At 66.9% G+C, this 20044-nt stretch overlaps 3 protein-coding genes across 6 annotated transcripts; all 3 read left to right on the forward strand.

Moving 5' to 3' along the window:
• The first annotated feature begins 1786 nt into the window (after window positions 1-1786).
• LOC121498859 (ly-6/neurotoxin-like protein 1) lies at window positions 1787-6209 on the forward strand. 4 transcript variants are annotated; one of them, XM_041769165.1, is made up of 4 exons: window positions 1787-1944; window positions 2857-3055; window positions 3258-3359; window positions 3560-6209. In XM_041769165.1, exons 2-4 carry the CDS (start codon window positions 3004-3006, stop codon window positions 3754-3756), a joined length of 351 nt encoding a protein of 116 aa, XP_041625099.1. In that variant the 5' UTR covers window positions 1787-1944; window positions 2857-3003; the 3' UTR covers window positions 3757-6209. The 4 variants fall into 4 exon arrangements, with proteins under 4 accessions (XP_041625099.1, XP_041625098.1, XP_041625100.1 ...); XM_041769164.1 differs by having other exon boundaries at window positions 1805-1993; XM_041769166.1 differs by having other exon boundaries at window positions 1805-1987.
• Window positions 6210-6374: 165 nt separating this feature from the next.
• SLURP2 (secreted LY6/PLAUR domain containing 2) lies at window positions 6375-12794 on the forward strand. The gene is made up of 5 exons (XM_041769163.1): window positions 6375-6465; window positions 7842-8213; window positions 8260-8575; window positions 11540-11638; window positions 11912-12794. Exons 2-5 carry the CDS (start codon window positions 8124-8126, stop codon window positions 12046-12048), a joined length of 642 nt encoding a protein of 213 aa, XP_041625097.1. The 5' UTR covers window positions 6375-6465; window positions 7842-8123; the 3' UTR covers window positions 12049-12794.
• A 2166-nt stretch (window positions 12795-14960) lies between these two features.
• Window positions 14961-18201, forward strand: LYPD2 (LY6/PLAUR domain containing 2). Its single transcript, XM_041769168.1, has 4 exons — window positions 14961-15097; window positions 16226-16408; window positions 17449-17568; window positions 17985-18201. The coding sequence occupies exons 2-4, from the start codon at window positions 16342-16344 to the stop codon at window positions 18188-18190; spliced, it is 393 nt and encodes a 130-aa protein (XP_041625102.1). The 5' UTR covers window positions 14961-15097; window positions 16226-16341; the 3' UTR covers window positions 18191-18201.
• The last annotated feature ends 1843 nt before the right edge of the window (window positions 18202-20044 follow it).

Raw genomic sequence — 20044 nt, forward strand, 5'->3', positions numbered from 1 at the left:
AAACCCTTTATAGTGAAACAAAATGCTTTTTCACACTAGAAAAAATGAAAAATGTAGGGCCCATGAATATCTTAAATTTTTGCCTAAAACAGAACAAAAGCTAAATGTTGAAGTATATGAAAAAGTCATATAAATAAATATTTATATTAAAAAGTCATATAAATAAATATTATAAGTAACTTATAAAAGTTATATAAATAAAAAATATTTAATATTGATGTTATTATGGTTGGAGGGGGTCCATGAAATAATGGGATCCTCTCAATGGGATCCTTGCCTTTACACTTCGCTAGATGGGACCAGGTGTGGGGACTGGGGACCAGAAATTCTAGGTAAAATGGGTAAAATGCAGAAGTCCCTCAGCAGGGAAGGCAAGGCCGGGTGGGGACCCAGGCGGGCTGACGAGGGAGCCGGGGGCAGGGTCACTGAGCCCTGGGGCTGCTCAGTGCAGCGCCTCTGCGGAACCAGGCTCAAGGCTCAGGGCTCGGGGTGGCGTGGGCGAGGGGGCAAAGTGCACCTGGCAGAAGCAGGCGGACAGAGAGACAGAAGATTGCACCAGGGGACTGTGGCCAGACCCCGTGGTGACGCCCCGAATGGTGCGCGAGCATCTGAGGATCGCGTGGGGGTGGCTGTGCGGCAGCACACGGCGCTGTGGGAGCCAGGCCTGGGGCTTCAGTCCACGTGGGCGGCGGCAGGCTGATGTGACAGGCGGGGGATGGGGTGGCGGTGGAGCCCGGCCGACCTGGGGCGGGGGCGGGGACAGAGCCGGGGCGGGGCGGAGTCGGGCTGCGAGGGGGCGGGGCCGGGAGGGGCGGAGTCGGGCTGCGAGGGGGCGGGGGCCTGGAGGGGGCGGAGTCGGGCTGCGAGGGGGCGGGGGCTGGGGAGGGGCGGAGTCGGGGCTGCGAGGGGGCGGGGCTGGGGGGAGGGGCGGAGTCGGGGCTGCGAGGGGGCGAGGGCTGGGGAGGGGCGGAGTCGGGGCTTCGACTGCGGGGCTGGGGAGGGGCGGAGTCGGGGCTGCGAGGGGGCGGGGCCGGAGGGGCGGAGTCGGGCTGCGAGGGGGCGGAGCGAGCCGGGGCGGGCGAGTGGGCTGCGAGGGGCGGGGCTGGGGCGGAGTCGGGCTGCGAGGGGGCGGGGCCGGGAGGGGCGGAGTCGGGCTGCGAGGGGGCGGGGGCTGGGAGGGGGCGGAGCCGGGCTGCGAGGGGGCGGGGCTGGGGAGGGGCGGAGTCGGGGCTGCGAGGGGGCGGGGCTGGGGGAGGGGCGGAGTCGGGGCTGCGAGGGGCGAGGCTGGGGAGGGGCGGAGTCGGGGCTTCGACTGCGGGGCTGGGGAGGGGCGGAGTCGGGCTGCGAGGGGGCGGGGCCGGGAGGGGCGGAGTCGGGCTGCGAGGGGGCGGGGCTGGGGAGGGGCGGAGTCGGGGCTGCGAGGGGGCGGGCTGGGGAGGGGCGGAGTCGGGGCTGCGAGGGGGCGAGGCTGGGGAGGGGGGAGTCGGGGCTGCGACTGCGGGGCTGGGGAGGGGCGGAGTCGGGCTGCGAGGGGAGGGGCTCGGGAGGGGCGGAGTCGGGCTGCGAGGGGGCGAGGCTGGGAAGGGGCGGAGTCGGGCTGCGAGTGGGCGGAGCTGGGAGGGCCGGAGTCGGGGCTGCGAGGGGACGGGGCTGGGGAAGGGGCGGAGACGAGAGGGGCGGAGACTGGGCGGGACCGAGGTTAATTAGAGGGAGGGGCGCGAGCCTGGAAGCGGCGGGGGTGGGGCTGCGCCCAGGGGCGGGCTTGGGGCGGGGCGGGGGCGGGTCCAAAGCCGGCGGGGGCGGGCCGGGGCGGGGCCTCCGCAGCGGCTCCCGCAGGGCTGCGGGCTCCTGGCCGCCGCGGCCGCCCCGGGTTATTGCGGCGTGGTCTCCGCGGGGCCCCCGGACGATCGCGCCGTCAGACCCAGGGGTCGGCGAGCGGCCGCGGTGAGTCCGGGAGCAGCGGAGGTTCAGCGCGCTGAAGGTCACAGTTAAGGTCACCCCGAAACCTTCCCCCTGTGCTGGGACCGCAGTCTTTGGGGTGGGGCTGTGCGGGAGGGGGCGGGAGCGCTGGAGCCGCAGGCCTGGCCTCACTCAGGCCTGTTGGATCCTGAAGTCGGGTGGGGGTGGGGGTGGGGGTGGGGGATGAGGCGGCTCGATGTTCCGGGGAAGGGGAAGGGCGAGTCCAATTAGTTCCCCTGCTGGGGACGCTGCGGCCCCACCCCCGCCGCCCCCGAGCATCCCCGCGGGCCCGATTCCCGGGTGCTCCAGAGTCCCCCAGCCTCCGGCCTGACGTTGGGCTCGGTCCCGACCCCCTCACCGAGGCCGAGCCGGAGCTGTGCGGGGGCCGTGCCCAAGAGCCCCCGGAATGCGCTCAGAGCGCACTTCCCCCGCCGCCTGCCCAGAGCTGCGGCTGCGGCCCTAGGAGGGCTGCGCCCCGGGCGGCTTCCTGGGAGAGCCAGCGAGCGGCGCCCCCGGACCCCGAAAGTAGCCGAAGTGGGGGACCCACTCAGGGATGCCCCGGGAGCCAAGGGAAGGGGAAGCAGTGAGAGAGACCCAGCCCCGGGGCCAGCCCCTCACTCAGGCCCCAGGTGGGGGTGCAGTGTGTCAGGCTCCAACAGGCCCCTGATGAGCCCCCCCTTCAGTCTGCACCACAGGCCTCCTGGGCTTGTGCTACCAGTCTCTCGTCTTGGAACGTCCCCCACCCTGCTCCCTTCTCTTTTTGTGTCCCCTCCTTCAGGAAACCGGACACCCAGGCTGAGTTGGGAGGCTCTCCTGCCCACCAGCTCCCCTGCCCAGGTCCCCTTGGGTCCCTCAGTCCCCGTGGTGACCAGCTGCCTTTTGTCCCCCTCTGTGCAGGGCTGCAGTGCCTCCAGTACAGCAGGAGCTCTGGGAGGGCAGGGGGTTGTCAGACACCCCCGCCCCCGCCCCTGGGCCCTGCCCCAGCCCAGTTGAATCCAGGACCATCCGCTCTTCACCTCACCACGCCCACTCTCAGCTCCAGCCATGGGGCCCCTGCTACCCCTGTTCCTGGTGGCCCTGGTGGGCCTCCCGCTAGGTAAGGCTGATGGAGAACAGAGGACGGGCGGCCCCATGTTGGGGGGCAGGAGAGGAGGGAGGCCAGGTCTCCTAATCCCCTGTCCCTCCAGCTCTTCTGCTCTGGGGAAGGTGACGGGACCTGCGGTCTGATGGGCTGGAGGAGGGGCCCCTCCCGGTTCCGGGACCCCCATCCAGCTCCCACCCCATCCCCTGGCCCCCAGCCCAGGCTCTGGACTGCCACGTGTGCGCCTACAACGGAGAGAACTGCTTCAACCCCGTCCACTGCCCGGCCATGGTCACCTACTGCATGACCACGCGCACTTGTGAGTCGGCTGGTGCCCCAGTGGTCCCTGGGAGCATGAGGGGCTGCTCTTCCCCAGCCCTGGAGAGTGGGAGACTGAGCAGGGAGGCCCCCGCTTGCCCTAGGAGTCTCTTGGGGGAGCACCTGGGAGCACTTGGCTGCCCTAAAGGCCTGTGTGCCAGGGTTGGCCAACCTGAGTCCTGGCCCACCCCCGCTGTGCAGACTACACCCCGACCAGGATGAAGGTGAGCAAGTCCTGCGTGCCCAGATGCTTCGAGACCGTGTACGATGGTTACTCCAAGCACGCCTCTACCACCTCCTGCTGCCAGTACGACCTCTGTAACGGCGCTGGCCTCGCCGTCCCCGGAACCCTGGCCCTGGCCCCCATATTCCTGGCTACCCTCTGGGGTCTGCTCTGAAGCCCTGCCCCCACCAGGACCCACGCAAGGACAAGTTCTGAGAAGCCCAGCCCTACCCTTTCACCCTTTCACCCTTTCATCCTGCCCCCACCTTCTGTGCTCCCAGAGATCCCCCCCAACCCTTCCAGCCACCATCCAGAACTGCCTGCGGGAGGGAGTCGAGTGTCCACCACCATCCTGGGCCTCGCTCCCAGACCACCACCTTCCATTTTCCAAAGGTTGACGTGGGACCTTCCAAAAATGTCTGGTCTTGGTGGGAGAGCTCGCCCCTCCTCTACATGAGGATGAGGGCATCTGGAGAAGTGTGCCGCTTAGTTGGGGTCCTCAGTTGCCTGAGGGACACTGATGGGAAGGGAGACTTGGCCCACCCTCCTGGCAGCTCTGGGAGCAAGGCCCTGCCCCAGTCTGCTTAGTAAGTGTGTGGAGGCGCAGGGGAAAGCAGGGCCCCAGGGTGGGTGGGGGCAGTCTTGGGAAGAAGGGCTTTCTGGGGCCCCAGGAGGTCTGTCCCTGTGCATCTGACAGGCCAGGAGCTGCCCAGGGTAGGCGTGGCATAGAGGGCCACGTGAGGAAGGCCTTCGTCCCTGTCAGCCATCCAGGTGGGAGTGCCAGGAAGGCCTGGGTGGGGGGTGGGGGTGGCTCATCCTAAAGAGCCCCTGAGGCCCCCAGCCCCAGGAGCCTGGCAAGAGGCTCTTCCCTTCTAGCTCCGCCCAATCCCTGACCTTCCCGCTCCGCACCCGCACCCCGCACCCCGCCTGAGGCTGGCAGGCACTTGGGGGCAGGGCAGGCAGGCCAGATGGCTATATTTGGTGGAGCGTGAGAGCTGACCCCAGGGCTATTTTTGGCAGGGAGGGAAGGGAGTTGGGTGGGTCCAGAACAGCCTGATCTTCAGCCCTGGCCTGGCCCTTAGTGGAGGGGGGTGAGCCGCAGCAGGTGCCTGAGAGTGTGAGCACCCGAGTCAGCGGGGGAGGGCGGAGGGCGGAGGATGGAGGGTGGAGGGCGGGGTGGGGGGGTGCGGGGAGGATGCTGGGAGGAAGGAGAGGAGTTGGAGAGACGCTGGGAGAGGCCGGCTCTGGGATGCAATGCAGATGACCAGGCTCCCTCTGGACACGCACCCCGGGATTTCCTCTGCAACCCCCATCCCAACAACCACTGCCCACAGCCGCTTCCAGCTGGCCTCCCTCCGCTCTGGCCTGCAGGCCCCGCTCAGTGAGTGCTGGCTGAACTGGCCTCGGCCCCAAAGCCTGAGCCCATCAGCCTGCGGGTCTCCATGGGACCCTCTACCCTCCAACTGTGCCTGAGGAGAGAGACAGGAGAGAGAGAGGCCCACCAGGGCTGGAGAGCTTCCTCTCTGATCCGAGGAGTGGTCTGCGAGTGCCCCCAACCTAGAGGGGTATTGGGACCGTCAAGGGCCCAAGAATTGGCATTATTTAAAGGGTACAAGCCTAGGTGAACCCCACCCCTGGCCTGGTTTCAAAGTCAAGAGTCTGCCCAGCAGAGACCATCCTGGATCAGGGTGGCCCAGGAAACACCGGTCCTCCTCCCACTGAGGCCTTAGTTGCCCAGTGTCCCCAGCCCCAGGGTCCATGGAGGGGCCCAGGAGCCCCTTCAGGCTGTCTGGACCTAAGCGGGCAGGACTGTGGCAAATGCCTGTGTGGTGGCATCGTCTCTGGAACGCAGAGGCCCTTGGCCCCCAAGTGTGGCCTCGTCAAGGGAGCCTGTGCTGGAGATCCTGCCTTGAGAGCTTCACCCAGTGCTTCCAGAACCCAAGGGATTAGGATATCGTGGGAGAGCCTGGGGGAGCCTCAGCAGGTGACCTCGGGCAGACCTGGTTGGACCTCCCAGAAGGTCGGGGAAGATGGGCCTCTCATCCTGGGCAGGAAAGGAGCTGCACCCCTCAGAGTGTCCGGTCAAGGGCTCAGTCCCCACAGGACACCTGGGTGCCTCCTCCTGAGGCCCGATCCGGTGTGAGCCCTTCCCTGGGGGAGGCAGGCAGCAAGCCAGACTCCAACCCTGAGCTCCCACAGGTCCTGCGGGACACCCCCCAGGAAGGGTCGGTCTCAGGAAGACCAAGCTCCCCACAGAGCTGCCTGGAGGGCCAGCGCAGGCCTCTACCTGCGGATGCCGGCTGGAAGAAAGGGTGGACGGAGGCCTCCAGCCCTAGCCGCCCTTGACCTGACTCAGTGGGAGAGGCTTGGAATTGGTTGTTAAAGTGCTTGTGTAAGACCTTTGTCCTGGGTCAGCAGGCATCCTAGGCCACGGCCGGGAGGAGCACAGGATCGGTCCTCCCTCCCCTCAGTGGCTGATGACGTTAGAGCCCTGCCTGGGCACCCGTGGGCTCTGGGGTCACTGAGAACAGGGATCCAGGGAGCTGGGCTTGCCGCCGTGTGGGGGTGCTTCTTACACCTGCCTTCTGTGCCCCTCTGTCCACCGTGACCTGGTCCAAGCCCAACACCCCAGCATTGCACCAGGCCCGCAGGACCAGGCCGGGCTCTGGCTGGCTGGGCTGTCCTTGGAACCCAACCCAGAGCCCTCAGGAGGTCCTCGACCAATGCGGGGGCCCCGGCCCCTCGTGGGACGCATGTGACACTGACCTGGAAGGGCAGTGCCGGTGGGGACAGGCACAGCGACCATGGGAACTGACTGTCCAGCTGCCCTGTGCTGTGGCTGTAAGCACTCCACGACCACCCTGCGAGGTAGAAGGCGTTACAGGTGAGGAGGCTGAGGCACGGGGCGCTGACCTGGCTGCCCGCCACCCCCCACCCCACCCCCTCTGTGCGGTCTTCTCCCATCTGCTGGGAGGCTGCGTTCCAGAGCCTGGGACAGGGAGGGAGCAGGTTATAAACTTAGAACTATTTTGGCCTGTGAGATAATGATAAGAGCTGAGGGTCAAGAAAGCTCTAGAAGGAGAAAAGTAGAAGCAGAGGTTTGAGATACCGTGAGGCCCAGAGGCAGGCGTCCAGCCCTGTGTCTGTGTCCCGCAAGCTGGGGTTGCAGAGAGGGGGCACAGGGGCACCAGGCCAGGGTCTCCAGCTGCCAGCGAGACAGCGGGCATTTCCACTGTGGGGATCGCCCCAACAGAAATGAGTGTCCCCTCCATGTGGATCGATGCTCGGGCTCTTTGAAGCTCTCCGTGGCGTCCATCTCGAGTCTGGAAGCAGCCTGGGTGTCTCTGCTGTGCTGCCTCCTGTGGGCACCCTGGGAGCACAGCTGGGGAAGCGGGGCAGCAGGCGCCCACCCTGGGGACACAGGGTGGGCGTCTGCAGCCAAAGGCACCCTCCAGACCTGTGTGCGGCCTGGCCCCGCTGCATACAGAAGGCATCAGGAAGGTGCGCTGGTGGTGGGCGGGCGGGGAGGGGGGTCGACCAACCGCCCCATCTCTCTCCGCAGCGGCTGACTTGTTTGATAAACATGTAACTCATTCATGCTTCTAGACCTCTTGAGTTCTGTTGGGTCCTACAGCTCTGGGCTGGCTCATTCATAAAATGGGCATGATGCCCACCAAGCGGAGGCCTCGGGGGGATGGACGAGGCTGGGGGTGTAAGTGCCCGGCTCAGGGCCTAGCACAAAGGAGGCCTCAGATCCATGGGTGGTCCCTCTTCCCTTCCTGCCACTGGCGAGCTCCGGGCACTTCCAGGGCCATGCCCCTGCCAGCAGCTAATGCCAACCCCTGACCCTGACCCGCATGAGACTCCGCCTTCGGGCCCGGGCCTCCTCCACTGCTCACACTATGCACTTCAGTATCTCCAGTGTGAATAAACAGATGAGGACACATGTCTGCCCTTCTCTCTGTCCTCACCAGCCAGCGGGGCCTGACCTCGGGTCCCCCCTTCCGGTCTGGTGCAGCTGGTCATGCCGGCTGCGTGGGTCCCAGACGCCAGCTCATCCAGTGGCCCTCATGTGCGCCGGGGCTCTCACAGGGCAAGGGGATGACCCATGGGAGGGGAGCGAGCAGGACAGGCAGGAGGATCTGTGGGTCCAGGGAAAGCGGCAGGCCACCCAGTCACCCAGCTGCCCCCTCTGAGCAGAGAAGGCTGGTGGGGGCTGGGGGAGGGAGGCGGCACTCAGGAACCCCCCTACCACCCCAGGCTCTCAGGCTCCTCACCCTGGCTCCCCATCCGGGAGCAAGGTCTGAGTCTACCAGGCCCCCAGCCCTAAGGAGCCCACCAGATAGAGCGGCTGAGGGAGCCAACGCCCCAGGACAGCCACTGCTCGGCCCCTGTGGTGCCCCAGGCCTGCCAGCTTTTGGCCCGCATGGCTGGCTTCTGCTCCCACGTGTGCCCTTTTGGGCTCTCACCCATCGTGGGACCTCAGATTCCTGTCTGCTGCCCACTGGGCCCATCTGACGGGCAGGACAGCTGAGGACGCGCATGCTCTGGCTCTCGGAGGGGGGCTGGTCCTCTAGCCCGCAGGAGGCAGCGCTGCTGAAGGTTCCCGCAGGCCCTGACGTCACTGGCACGGCCGCGGGAGGACCTCGGCTTCAGCCGCGGGAGGACCTCGGCTTCAGCCCAGGAGAAACCAGAGGCTGTGCGCCGAGGGTCTGCCCCGTGCCAGGCGCTCTCCCGCGGTCCCCACCTACAAGCTGGGATCGCCCTTGATGGACAAGGAAAGGTCTGCCTACACCGGGCCTGCCCTCGGGCCTGGGCGCTGGGCGGCCCGGCCGGCTTCTCGGCTGAGTCAGCGGCCACTGAGTCACACGGAGCGGGCGCGGCGGGGACAGCAGGTATAAGATGGCAGTGGGGGCCGGGACCAGCCTCTCCCCAGGACACCATGCGGCTGCTCCTCGGGCTCTTGCTGGCGGCCGCCTTGAGCCTGGAGCCGGGTGAGTCCAGGGCCACCTCCTCCCCAGCTCTAAGCCCTCCCCGACCTCAGCCACCGCCTCAGGGGCGCCCAAGTCCTGCTCCTCCACCCCCTTTCCGGGGGCGCTGGGCCCTCCCCGCCGTCTGCTTCTGGAGCATTCAGGAGTTCTCCCCGACCCCCCTCCGGGACCCGCAGGCCCCTCAGCCGAGCCCTCGAGGCTGTCCTCGTCCTGCAAGCGCTGCCCCGAGCTTGACACCTTTCTCCCCCCACCTCCCCCACAGCCCCACACTGAGAGTGGGGCTCCCTTCCAGCTTCCCGGGGCCTGCACCCCCTTCTGGCCGCCTCCGAACTCTTCTCTGGCTGGGGCCCGGGTCTCTCCTCCTGTGCTCAGGCTCCCTCGTGGGGCCAGCTCCCCACTCTGGCCACCTCCATATTCAGCTGCACCCACGTCCGCTATCACTGGCCCCATCTGGTGCGGCTCTGGGCCCCTTGGACCCGATGCCTGCCTGAGGGCTGCTCGGGGGCATCTCCCTCGAATGGGGCTGCCCACTTGTGGCCGCATCATCTTCCTGCCGCACATGAGGTGGGATGGCATCTCCACCCACCCCCCCAGAGGCCCTGAACCAAACCAGCTGGGCCCTCGATCCAACCGCAACCAGCCCACTCCTCGTGCCCTCATCTGGCAAGGCCTCTGTCTCCCTGTCTAGGTCGGCTCCTCACGGGCAGTGGCCCTGAATGAGATCAACAGAGAGTGTCGGGGCGGCCCTGGACATGGGCACAGGGCTGCACCCGGCAGCATCCAGGACCCGCCAGCTCTCTCCCTGCAGGAACGCTCTGTGCGGGCTCTGTCTGGTGGGGAAGGTCTGGGAGGCTCAGGGCCCCGGGGCCATCAGTGTGGATGGACGGGCGTGGGGAGAGCCTCTGTCACCACCAGGGCTAGGTCACGGGTTGGGTGGCATCTGGGAGTGGCCCCCACAGGCCCCTCCTCCCTCCCCTGGCTCCCCTCCCTCAGTGGATCACAGGAGCCCCCTCCCCCTGGTGCCACAGTGCTGCCTGTGTCCTCTCCCTGCTACCCATGGGAAGCACACTGTCCCCCAGCACACATGCCAGCCCTGCTTTAGAGGGAACAAACGGGGTCCAGAGCAGGAGGTGTCCACCTGCTGCTCCATGAACCAGGATAGGACACGAGCCCGGTCAGCTGCACCTGCAGCCCTTCCACCTGACTCACTCCTCCCTCCCTTCCTCCCTTCCACAAAACTCTCTTGAGCCCCACTGGGTACAGAGGAGGATGCTCTGGGGGTACAGAAGAGGGGGTGAAACACCCCACCCATGTCCTTCACATCAGAGGCAGTGGGGGTAGGGAGGGAGCCCTGAGCAAGATCAGGTGGGGTGTGATCTTGTGACATTGTCACCAGGCTAGGGCCAGAGGTGCCAGCAGCTCGTGGTGGGCACGTCCAAGGAGGAGTCATCAGCTCTGCCTGGAAATCCAGGAGGCGGCATTTGAGCTGGGGTCTGTTTTGCCTGGAGGCAGAAGGAACAGTATGGGCAAAGCAGGAAGGCATTTGGGAGGCCGAGCAGAGGAGAGCAGGAGGCCCGGCAAAGTCTCAGGGCCACAGACACCCCGCCTTCCAGGTGACATTCCCTGTCTGTCCATGAGGTGGCACATGCAGCTTACCACACGGTCGTCAGGTTAGCCGTGAGGGTGGCTTCAGGCAGCTTCCATGGGCTTTGTGACCTGAGCTGTCACCTCTCCTGGACACGCGTGGGGTCTCGGATGGCTCTGTGGGGCTGGCTGATGGTCGGCGGCACTGCCACCCTGGAGACTTCCCGTCTCCATCGCCTGCTCTGTGGCTCAGGGAGGAGGCCACTCACAGCCCCAGGGGTGAGCAGAGGGCTCAGGGCCAGCCAGGAGGGAGCAGGTAGCCCTGCCCAGGCGTGTGTGTGCACACGTGCGCCGTGCACGCTACGGCCTGGTTAAAGGGTGTGGTTCATCATCGTGGCCAAAGGACCCGGGTCTGAAAGTGTGCTGCCCTGGGCGGTGACGGCGGGGCTGGGGCAGCCCAGCTGAGGCCCAGGACTGACTGGGGCGTGGCCGGGGCGCGAGCACACGGCCTGGACTGCGGCACAAGCGTCCTGAGGCTCGGAGCCTGCCCGCGGCGGGTGTGCGTGGCGCGGGCCAGCGGCTCCCCTGCCCTCGGGCTGCGTGCGTGCTGGTGCCCGCAGGTGCACGCGGCCAGAGCAGGGCGACGCCGCGCTCCGACAGCACACAGCTCGGGTGCAGGAAGCACAGGAGAGGCAGGGAGGGAGGCAGGAAGTTCGGGGCGAGAAGCACGGGTGGCGAGAGGGGACAGGGGACCGAGAGCCAGGCGGGCCGACGGGCAGGTGTGCCAGAACTCGGGGTTTCAAAAGCCTCAGGGCCGTCCTCAAAGAACACACGGGGCCGTGCCAGCCTCCTCCTGTCCCTTGTATTGCCCAGCGCTTCTGTCACCCTTGCCTCCCACTCCCCACGGAGGCTGTGAGGCCCCACCACCTCGGCCACCGAAACCAAGGTGCCTGCGGGGCTCAGGGGTCCTGCTCAGGCCCCGCAGACGTGTGGGCGAGGCCATGTCCTGGGGAGCCCTCGCCCGCTTCTCCCATCCCAAACTTCCCCCAACCCTCCACTCCCTCTGCTGCTCGTCCACTGCCCGGGGTGGGGGGGAGTCACACAGCGAGCCCGGGGAGACCCCATCCTGCCCCCCAGCCCAGTGCTGTCCTCACTCAGAAGAGCTGCCTCCAGCTGCAGCCGACCCAGCTGTGGCCCTGGTCATCTCCCCCACCCCCCATCTGGGAGATCTTCAAGGGTTGTGCACCCCAGGAGGAGGGGCTAAGGTCCTGAGGATGACAGGGGGCACTGGGCGGGGATAGAAGGGACTGTCAGGTGGGCGTTGCTCACACCTGTGTCCCTGTCTGTGTGTCCATCCACCCGTCCCTCCACCCGTGGCTGCAGCCCGAGCCTTGAGCTGTCACCAGTGCAAGGGCTTCGGAGGGTGCCTCCATCCGTCCACATGCCCCTGGGGCTCCAACTACTGCGTCAGCATCGCCACCCGTGAGTAGGGCATGTGCGGGGTGGGCCAGCCGTCCCCTCCTTGCCCAGGAAAAGAGACCCAGGCCCAGAGGGTGCAGAGCTGATCCAGGCTCCCAGCTAGTCAGGAACAGGGCGGGGGGGAGCATCCACTGGCCGCAGCTCAGGAAAGGACCCAAGGGAGGGGGCCAGTTACACCCACTCTGGGGACTGCCTCTGGGCTTGGTGGCAGGGGGCAGGGGGTACGGGCAGCTCAGAGCCTCGGGGAGCCTGCAGTTTATCTTCTGTCCACCCCAGGAGTCCCCTTCAGCGTCATTGACATGCCTCTGGTGACCAAATCCTGCTACAGTGGCTGCCCCGACATTGCTACCCTGGGCCTTGGCCCCCACGTGTCCATCGTCTGCTGCCAGTTCAGCCTCTGCAACACCGACTGACCGACTGACTGCCGCCTCCACCCCCCGCGGCTCCCCCCACCTGCGGAGCTAGAGCTGCACCCGCACAGCGCAGGAGGGCACCCCAGCACAGAGCAGGAGGGTGGAACACCTACAGGTGGCCCTGGGAGGGTCAGAGGAAGCGGGAGGGGCCCTCGCGGAGGGGGAGGGGAGCATGCAGGGAACAGAGCGGGCAGGTGGGTGGGTGAGGCTGGAGGCGGCTCTGCCCTCACCCACGCACAGGTGCATGCGCAGGCACCCACCTGGGATCTTTGAAGCATGGCTCCAGCCGGCCTCCAGCTGTCAAGTGGGTCAAGGCCTCCCCAGTGACCCCCAGGCCCACCCCCCAGCCCTTTCCCTTTCCCCAGCCGCTCTCATGGAAGCCAGTGGAAAAGCCAGTGTGGTGGTGCAGCCCCCCGGGGGCGGTGGGGGGGGAGCGTCCCAGCAGAGAGCGGCCCCACACAGGGGCACAAGGAGGGCCTCTGGGTGGCGGGGTTCAGGGTGCATGGGAGAGACTCGGACAACCCCAACCGCAGGACAGCTCTGTGCAGGCGCTAACGCGGCGCAGAGGGGCAGCGGGGGAGGCAGGACTCGGGAGGTGGGGAGCTGACCACCCCGAGGAGAAAACCAGGCTGGCTCGGGGCCTTCTCTCCCATTCCAGTTGAATCAGAGATTTAAACGTAAAAAAAAAAAAAAAAAAGAAAGAAAGAAAAAGGCTGGGGGGGGGGGGGGGCGGGCCCGGGTGCTTCAGCAGTTTAGCGCCTGCCTTCAGCCCAGGGCGTGACCCCAGGATCCTGGGATCGAGTCCCGCGATGAGCTCCCTGCGTGGAGCCTGCTTCTCCCTCTGCCTGGGTCTCGGCCTCTCTCTGGGTCTCTCATGAATAAATAGATAAGATCTCTTTAAACAAACAAAGACCTAAAAAAAATTGTTAAAATGACAGCTTGTCACAGAAAAATCTAGTCACCCAGCCCTCCCACCCGCAGGCGCATACCCACAACAGGGGAACACGTGTTTTGCACAAAAACCTCTCCGTGAACGCGCTGCCACGGGGCCTGGTGGCGACAGTGTGCGAGGAGCGCAAAGGGCGGCAAAGGGCAGCGCTCGGAGGGACACACGGTCCCCGCGGCGCGTCCCCGGCTCTGAGCGCGGGAGGAGCTCGCGATGCGGAGCATAGGAGGCCGAATCTGGGGAATGGGGGGCCTACGACGGGCCAGGGTGGATGGGGGGTGCTGCTGCGCAGGGGGGCCGGGGTCAGGGGCTTCTCGCTGGGCCCCAGGGGATGGTTGCCCGAACCTGCGGGAAACACTTCCAGGGGGTGAATTGTGCGGAATGTGAGGGCCATCCAATAAAGCTGGTTGAAAACTAACAAGAAAAAAACAACGTTTGAGAAAAAAAAGAAAAACAAGATTGATAATCCACACTGGGAAAGATTCATGACCTCACAAAAAAATCTAAGAAAAACATGAAAAAGTACAATACACAAAAGGGAAACACAACAGCCACACGTGTGAAAAAAAGATGACCCCTTCCCCACTAGAGAATCCCAAGGAGGAGCAGAGAAGGGGGTGGGGACAGGCGGGAAGCAGGCCCCTCGCGGGTGTGGGGTGTGGGGTGTGGGGTGGTGCTGCCCCGCGGGCGAGTCCAAAGCCTGCGCCAAACTCTAAGATGCCCCGAGAACTTTGTTGGTGCCGCCCCCGAAATGTCACCAGACGCCTGTGGACGGGAGCGAGTGCCGGCCACTCGGGGCCCGCGCCTCCCCTGCTTAGGCTTGAGGACCAGGTGTGTGGCGGGGGGGCCTGGTGGGGGGACGCAGCGCCCTGAGATCACGGTTCGGCCTCTGGGGCCTTGAGGCGTAAACAGGTGTGTCTAATGGTTTTCGTCCAAGAGCGATTGCGTCTTTCACAAAGTCCCTGCAACGAACGGGAGTCGTTTGCCAGCTCTGCCTTCCTGCAAACCTGCCGGAGGGTCAAGCGTGGTGGAGAGCGGGGAGGAGAAGCCCGGAGCCGGGACAAGGAGCCTGTGGCGCCGCGGGTTCAACGGGGGTTCCTGGGGGGTCCCGGCTCTGTGCCTCCCAGTGCTCGTCCCACTGGAAGATTCCGGCACGACACAGGGAGCAGCCTGATGCCTGCTAATACACAGGTGCCCGAACACTGGGGCACATGCACCTGGGGGTCCCTCAGGAGGGGTCCAGCTGGAAGGCGTTCGGGCCTGCCTTGGGGAGAACGTCACACCATACGCTGCCGTCACAGTGGAGGAAACACCTGCTTAGGAACCGTCACTCTACTCTGCTGGATGCCTCCCGGGGCCACGGGCGACTGCGGGCCTGCTGGAGCACGCGCTCTGCCTTCCTGGGCGCTGAGGACACTGCTCAGAAGAGGCCACCACAAGCAGCGGAGGAGGACCCTGGCCCGCAGATGGAGCGGAAGCACAGGAGCCCTGGCCCCGGTCACACTCTGAGCCCCAATCCCGGTCACACCCTGAGCCCCAATCCCGGTCACACCCTGAGCCCTGGAGGCCCCTAGTAGAACTGAGGGGCGGCTGGAGGCCTCTCAGCGTGGAGGGGTCCTAGACAGCCCACGCAGACTGACTGAGCCACACTGCCGCCGGCCCTCAGTGGACAGGTGCCACCTGGAGAGTTTCAGTGGCTCCCCAGGGATGGGGCCGAAACTGCCGGAGCGGCCAGTCCCCGGGGCCCGGGGTGTGTTCCCGAAGCACAGGTGGGGCCTGGCCTGCGGACGAGGCGGCAGCGGGCCTGGGCTGCAGCGAAGGCGGCGGGCTGGCCGGGGGGGACGCCGGGGCGTGTGTGGGTGTCGGATCCAGTTAGCCGCTCCCAGCTCCCGGCCGGCCCGCAGCCCGTGGCTCAGTGGGCATAAAATCGGACAAGCCCGGTTGCTGCCCTGGCCGTTGCCCAGCCCGAGCTCGTGCCCCGGCCAAGCCAGCCGGCTGCTAGGAGCATCTGACGCTGTGTCCGCGGGATAGCTGTTCGGGCGTAGTGAGGAAAGCACCGTCCGGCGGGAGAGGTGGCTGACGCACGCCGGGTGACACGGGGAGGTGACACGGGGAACCACGCGCCGCGCCCTCGGGCCCCCCCAGGGCCCCTCCAGCTCCCACATGGAGGCCACGGGGTGGGGGGCGGGGTCAGGTCCCCAGACAGAGAATTTCAACCACAGGAGGGGGGGGGGCAGGGGAGGGCCAGGGAGGGATGGGCATCCCTGGGGACAGGAAGAGCAGGAGCAAAGTCTAGGAGGAGTCAGATTTGGACCCTCTGGGAAAAGGCGGAGGGGCTGGGTGGGGTTGCAGTGTGGCCCCCACGAGGCCGGGTGCCGTGGCCTTGACTGCCCTGCAAGAGGCCCTAGGACCTGCCAACAACCCTCCCCACCCCAGGGTTCACCCTGGCAGCCGCGGGCTCGGCGGAGGGTGTGAGAGCCACAGACGGAGCACGTCCTGGGAGGCTGAAGTGCAGGCACTCTGGGGGGCGCACGTGTGTGTGCAAGCATGTGCACACGTGTGGGTGGGGGAGTGGCTGGAGCCCCACTTCCATCCTGTCTGGGCCTTGGACAAGGACCTTCCTGTTACCTCCCTGCCTGACAGTGGGAGGGGACACTGGGGACGCGGGGATTAGCATCCCCACAGCGACCCTGCCCCTCCCCTCCCCCGCCCTCCATGCAGCACCTTTCTGTTGACCCAGCACTTCTCCTGTCCTTGTCCCCTTAAACCTCTGAGTTCACTTTGGCTGGTTGTCCGGGCAGAAATCTGCCCCCATGTCACTGTGTCCCACGACACTACCTCAGAGGAGCTGGGCGGGGCGGGCGTCAGGGCACCCTGGTAGCATTCAAACCCAGAACCACCGGACCCAGACTCTGCCCTGGAGATAGGCACGGGGACCCAAGCGGGAAGGGTGCGGGGCAGAGGCAGGAACCAGGGTGGGGGGTAGGGGTGGAGGAGGAAGGAGACGGTGGGGAGCCCAGGAAAGGGAGTCACAGAGGGCAGTGAGGACCTCCAAACCACAGAGGGGGGCCCTCGGGGCCGAGGAGGGACCTGGGCTCTGGGAGGGAGGGAGAGCGATGGGAAGGGACAGGGAGGGCAGAGGAGTCCCCACAGAGGAACGGGGCGCCCGGTGGAGGCGGGAGGGCCTCGGAGGGCGGGAGGGGCGGGCCTCCACTTCTCTGCCACCCACAGGAAACCCAATCCCACTAATCCGCCTGGCTGACCGGTTGGGTGGCTGCACTGGGTGTCCGCTGGCCCGCGGGCAGGCCGGAGGCGCGCGTGCAGAGGTGCGCTGTGAGGACCCGACCATGAGGGGGGCTCGGCTGGTGCTACTGGTGCTGCTGCTGGCGACCTGCGGCGAGCGTGGAGAGCGTGGTGAGGGGCGAGGGGCGCTGGGCAGAGGGGCGGCGGAGGGGAAGCGGGGGACCCAGGAGAGGCGGGGCGGGGAGCGGGCTGAGCGGGAGGGGAGGGCCCAGGCCTGGGGCGGGCTGGGTGGGCTGGGTGGGCAGCACCGGCCCGGGGAGGGGGGCCGGCTGGGGAGCCCTGGGAGCAAGTCCCTGGGGCTACGGGCACGGGCAGGGCCGTTGGCTGGAGAGGGCATGGTCACCACCCTGCCCCCCCGTCTCCGGCCTCGGGGGTGTCTTGGGGAGACCAGGAGGCTCTGCCAACGGGGGCTGCCGGGGGGTCTGAGAGAGCAACTGGGGGAGACGCCCCGCCCCTCAGGGCCCCAGCCCAACCAGAAGGGGAGCTGGGCAGAGCGGGCCCCCGCCGGAGGGAAGCTGAGGTCAACTTGAGGGACACAGGGACACACAGAGGGGCAGAGGAGCCTGTGGCCTCCGTGCGTGGACCAGCACGAGCCAGCCCGGCCCCCCGGGCTCCCATGGGGTGAGGTGAGGTGGGGAAGAGAAACGCTCCCCGGGGCCCCACCCCTGCTGGCCCGCACCCCACCCTGCCTGGGGCCCTGGGCTGTGGCTCTGCCCGCCTGTGGAAGCTGGCACCTTGGGAGCCCTGGGCCGGCCCGCCCTGTACCCCACACACCTCCTTGTCTGTGCCCGATGCCCACTGCAGCCCTCTGGGTGCTGCTCTTTGCTGGTCAGGACCCGAGGGGCTGTCCGGCCACACCGAGGCCACCCTGACCCTTCCTGACCCTGCAGGGCTGGCTGGCTCCCTGCAGGCACCTTCTCGATGCTTCCAGAGCGGTCCCCTCCCCACCTGGGCCCCGCAGGCCGAGCCCATCAGGGGCACCCTCTGTCTCTATGGACCGCAGCTCAGACCTCCTGAGTCCTCCCAGGGGCTGGGTTGGTGGGCAACCAGAACCTGGATGGCACCGTCCCCCTCAAACCCGGGCCTCCAGGACAGAGGGCGTGGGGAGGGGCAGGGTCGGCCTGATGCGTCCTCCGTCCCTCCTTACCCAGTGGTGGCCCTGCGATGCTACACCTGTCATGAGCCTACTGCTGTGTCCAGCTGTGCCACCATCGCCACCTGCGGTACCAACGAGACCATGTGCAAGACCACCCTCTACTCCCTGGAGACAGGTCAGTGGGCGCTGGGTGGGCGGGGCTGGGGTCCCAGGGCGGAGCTGCCTCCGGGACAGTCACCCCAGGCCAGCGATGCACAGCAGGCAACCACCGCCTTAGCCATTTGCAAAAGGGTTTTTGGTCCAAGCAATTAGGCCTCCTTCCCTCCTCCCTTCTTTCCTTTAATGGAAAGGAATCCTCGCCTTGCCTGGGGGTCACCTGGAAAGGGCTGGCCTCATCCAGCCAGGACCCCCTCTGCAAGTCGCTGTGTCCCCAGCGCAGAGGCGGCACTCAGCCCACGGTGGCGGGAGAAAAGAGGAAGGAGGGACGGGTCTCGGACGGCCTGAGAAGCAGTGCTGACCCGCCCTGGGGTCACGGGGCAGGGCGCGGGGGCCCGAGGGCCGAGCTGACCAGGCCCCCAACATGGCCCACAGTGTACCCCTTCCTCGGGGACTCCACGGTGACCAAGTCCTGCGCCAGCAAGTGTGTGCCCTCGGACGTGGACAGCATCGGCCAGACCCGGCCCGTGTCCTGCTGCAACACGGAGCTCTGCAACCTGGACGGGGCCCCCGGCCTGGACGGCCGCCGCAGCCTGGCCTTGGCGCTGGCGCCCCTCCTGCTCTGGAGCCTCGGCCTGTAGCGCACCCCCGCCGGCCCGGGCACCGCCCGAGCGCCCCTGAAGAAGCCTTGTCCCTGCACCTGGCCTCCTGAATCTCCTTTCGGGCAGCTCTGCCGCCGGGTCCGGGGCGGGGGGCCTCCGGCTACGCGTCTGGCTCTGTCAGCCTCGTCCCGTGTCCCCCTCGGGCCCCTTCTCAGCCCCTCCTGGCCTCTGGGGTCTCTCTGGGGCCCTCTCGTCACCCACATGGCCGCCCTCGTCTGCCTCCTCCCCATGTCCCAAGACGTGCTAAGCAGGGATGGTCACTAGGCCATCAAAGCGGGCAGGGCTCTGCTCCCTGGGCCCTGCGGGGGCAGAGTGGGTCCCCACAGGCGGGGGCAGCACCCCACCTGCCAGGCCCGGGTCACACATGGTGGCTTCTCGGTGACTGACTGGGAGAAGAGACAGGCCCCACCGGGTGGAAGGAAGGTCCAGCGCACTGAGAGTGGTCTGGGTCTGGGGTCGCTCCATGAAGGCCCCCTGCCCCCCCCCCGCCCCTAGTGACACGCCCCCTTATGTCGGGTGGCACCTCTGCCGCCTGCCTTCTCCAGGCCCACCGAGCCCACTCCCTGCTGCCCCGGGCAGCCAGGCTCCAGTGCAGAGGGACCTTCACTCTACCTTGGCCCTGGGCACACATCCTCCGGCTCATCTCCCTGGGAGTCACCTGCCCCGCAGGCCTCTCGTCCCGGAGGACCCCGGCCTGCATCCAGGGTGGGCCTCAGCGCTCACACGCACACACGCTCACACACGTGGTCCTGGAAACACGGCGAGGGCTCGGCACTTGAGGAGGGACGGACCCCCCCAGTGCTCCCACCCAGCGCTGGCTCCTCCCCAGGACAACCTGAGGGAGGCGAGAGGGGAGGGGAGGCGAGGGCCTTCAGTCACCCTGGGGCCTGCCCCTCGTCTCTGGCCTCCTGCTCCAGCACCTTCTCCTGGGCCCAGTCCTGGGAGGGGGCGCAGCTCCTTCTAGCTCACCAGGGTGCTCCCGCCGGCCTCCGCCCTGAGTCCAGAGAGCCCTCGCCACCAGCCCTCACCCTCCTCCCGGGACTTCCTGCTCCGGGATGGGGAGGGCAGCAGCCAAGACCCGATGCAGCACTGTCCTGGCCCAGGAGACACCCCATGCTTCTGACAGAGACCGGTGGCCAGAAGGCCCCCTCCCCGGGACCCCAGGAACCCCACACCTCTGCCTCCTGTGGCGAGACCTTCAGTCTCAGGGGCTCTGTGGTCCTGAGCCAGCTCCTGGGGGACAGAACCCCACTGCCCAGCGGGCCCCCCGTGTGTCCAGCACAGACTGGCCACACAGCATGGCCACCATGTGCCCCAGAGCCCCTTGCGCAGTCTCCAGGACTGGCAGGGAGCTCGGGAGGCCTGGCCAAGTGCTGTCAGCGCGCCTGCGTTTGGGGTTGTGGCCCTGAGCTCTGACTGTCACGGGGGAGGCACCGTCCAGTAACTCATCACGCCTCTCCCCTGGTGTTTCTTGTGTCTCCCACAAAGGCAAGGAGAGAGGCGGGGCCACTTGAGCCCCACAGCCTGGTCCGAGACCCAATCCACACACACGCACACGCACACACGCACACACGCACACACGCACGGCCCTGCAGGCAAACACGGGAAGCTGTGCCCCCCTCCCGGCCGCCGCTCCCACCTGGCCTTCCCTCCCCTCCAAAGCCAGAGCAGGGCCCTTCCAGGCAGCCCCAGCAGCCCAGGGGGGGGGGGTGGGGTGTCTCTCGCCCTCCTGCCCACGCCCGTCCCAGGTCCACGCCCCCCTCGTCTTTACGGCTGCCCTCAGGCGCAGAGGCCGCTCTGCCTGGCTGACAGGTGGAAGAAAGGGGGTCAAGG

The sequence above is a fragment of the Vulpes lagopus genome, chromosome 9 (assembly GCF_018345385.1).
Source record: "Vulpes lagopus strain Blue_001 chromosome 9, ASM1834538v1, whole genome shotgun sequence".
Lineage (NCBI taxonomy): Eukaryota > Metazoa > Chordata > Mammalia > Carnivora > Canidae > Vulpes > Vulpes lagopus.

What these genes read in the sequence shown, in the direction of transcription:
- LYPD2 (XM_041769168.1), top strand. Translation starts at nt 16,342, where the DNA reads ATGAGGGGGGCTCGGCTGGTGCTACTGGTGCTGCTGCTGGCGACCTGC. An exon ending in CGGCGAGCGTGGAGAGCGTG is followed by an intron (nt 16,409 to 17,448) that starts GTGAGGGGCGAG and finishes CTCCTTACCCAG; the next exon opens with TGGTGGCCCTGCGATGCTAC. An exon ending in CCTCTACTCCCTGGAGACAG is followed by an intron (nt 17,569 to 17,984) that starts GTCAGTGGGCGC and finishes CATGGCCCACAG; the next exon opens with TGTACCCCTTCCTCGGGGAC.
- LOC121498859 (XM_041769165.1), top strand. Translation starts at nt 3,004, where the DNA reads ATGGGGCCCCTGCTACCCCTGTTCCTGGTGGCCCTGGTGGGCCTCCCG. An exon ending in CCTGGTGGGCCTCCCGCTAG is followed by an intron (nt 3,056 to 3,257) that starts GTAAGGCTGATG and finishes CCTGGCCCCCAG; the next exon opens with CCCAGGCTCTGGACTGCCAC. An exon ending in CTGCATGACCACGCGCACTT is followed by an intron (nt 3,360 to 3,559) that starts GTGAGTCGGCTG and finishes CCCGCTGTGCAG; the next exon opens with ACTACACCCCGACCAGGATG.
- SLURP2 (XM_041769163.1), top strand. Translation starts at nt 8,124, where the DNA reads ATGCTCTGGCTCTCGGAGGGGGGCTGGTCCTCTAGCCCGCAGGAGGCA. An exon ending in CGCCTTGAGCCTGGAGCCGG is followed by an intron (nt 8,576 to 11,539) that starts GTGAGTCCAGGG and finishes CCGTGGCTGCAG; the next exon opens with CCCGAGCCTTGAGCTGTCAC. An exon ending in CTGCGTCAGCATCGCCACCC is followed by an intron (nt 11,639 to 11,911) that starts GTGAGTAGGGCA and finishes TGTCCACCCCAG; the next exon opens with GAGTCCCCTTCAGCGTCATT.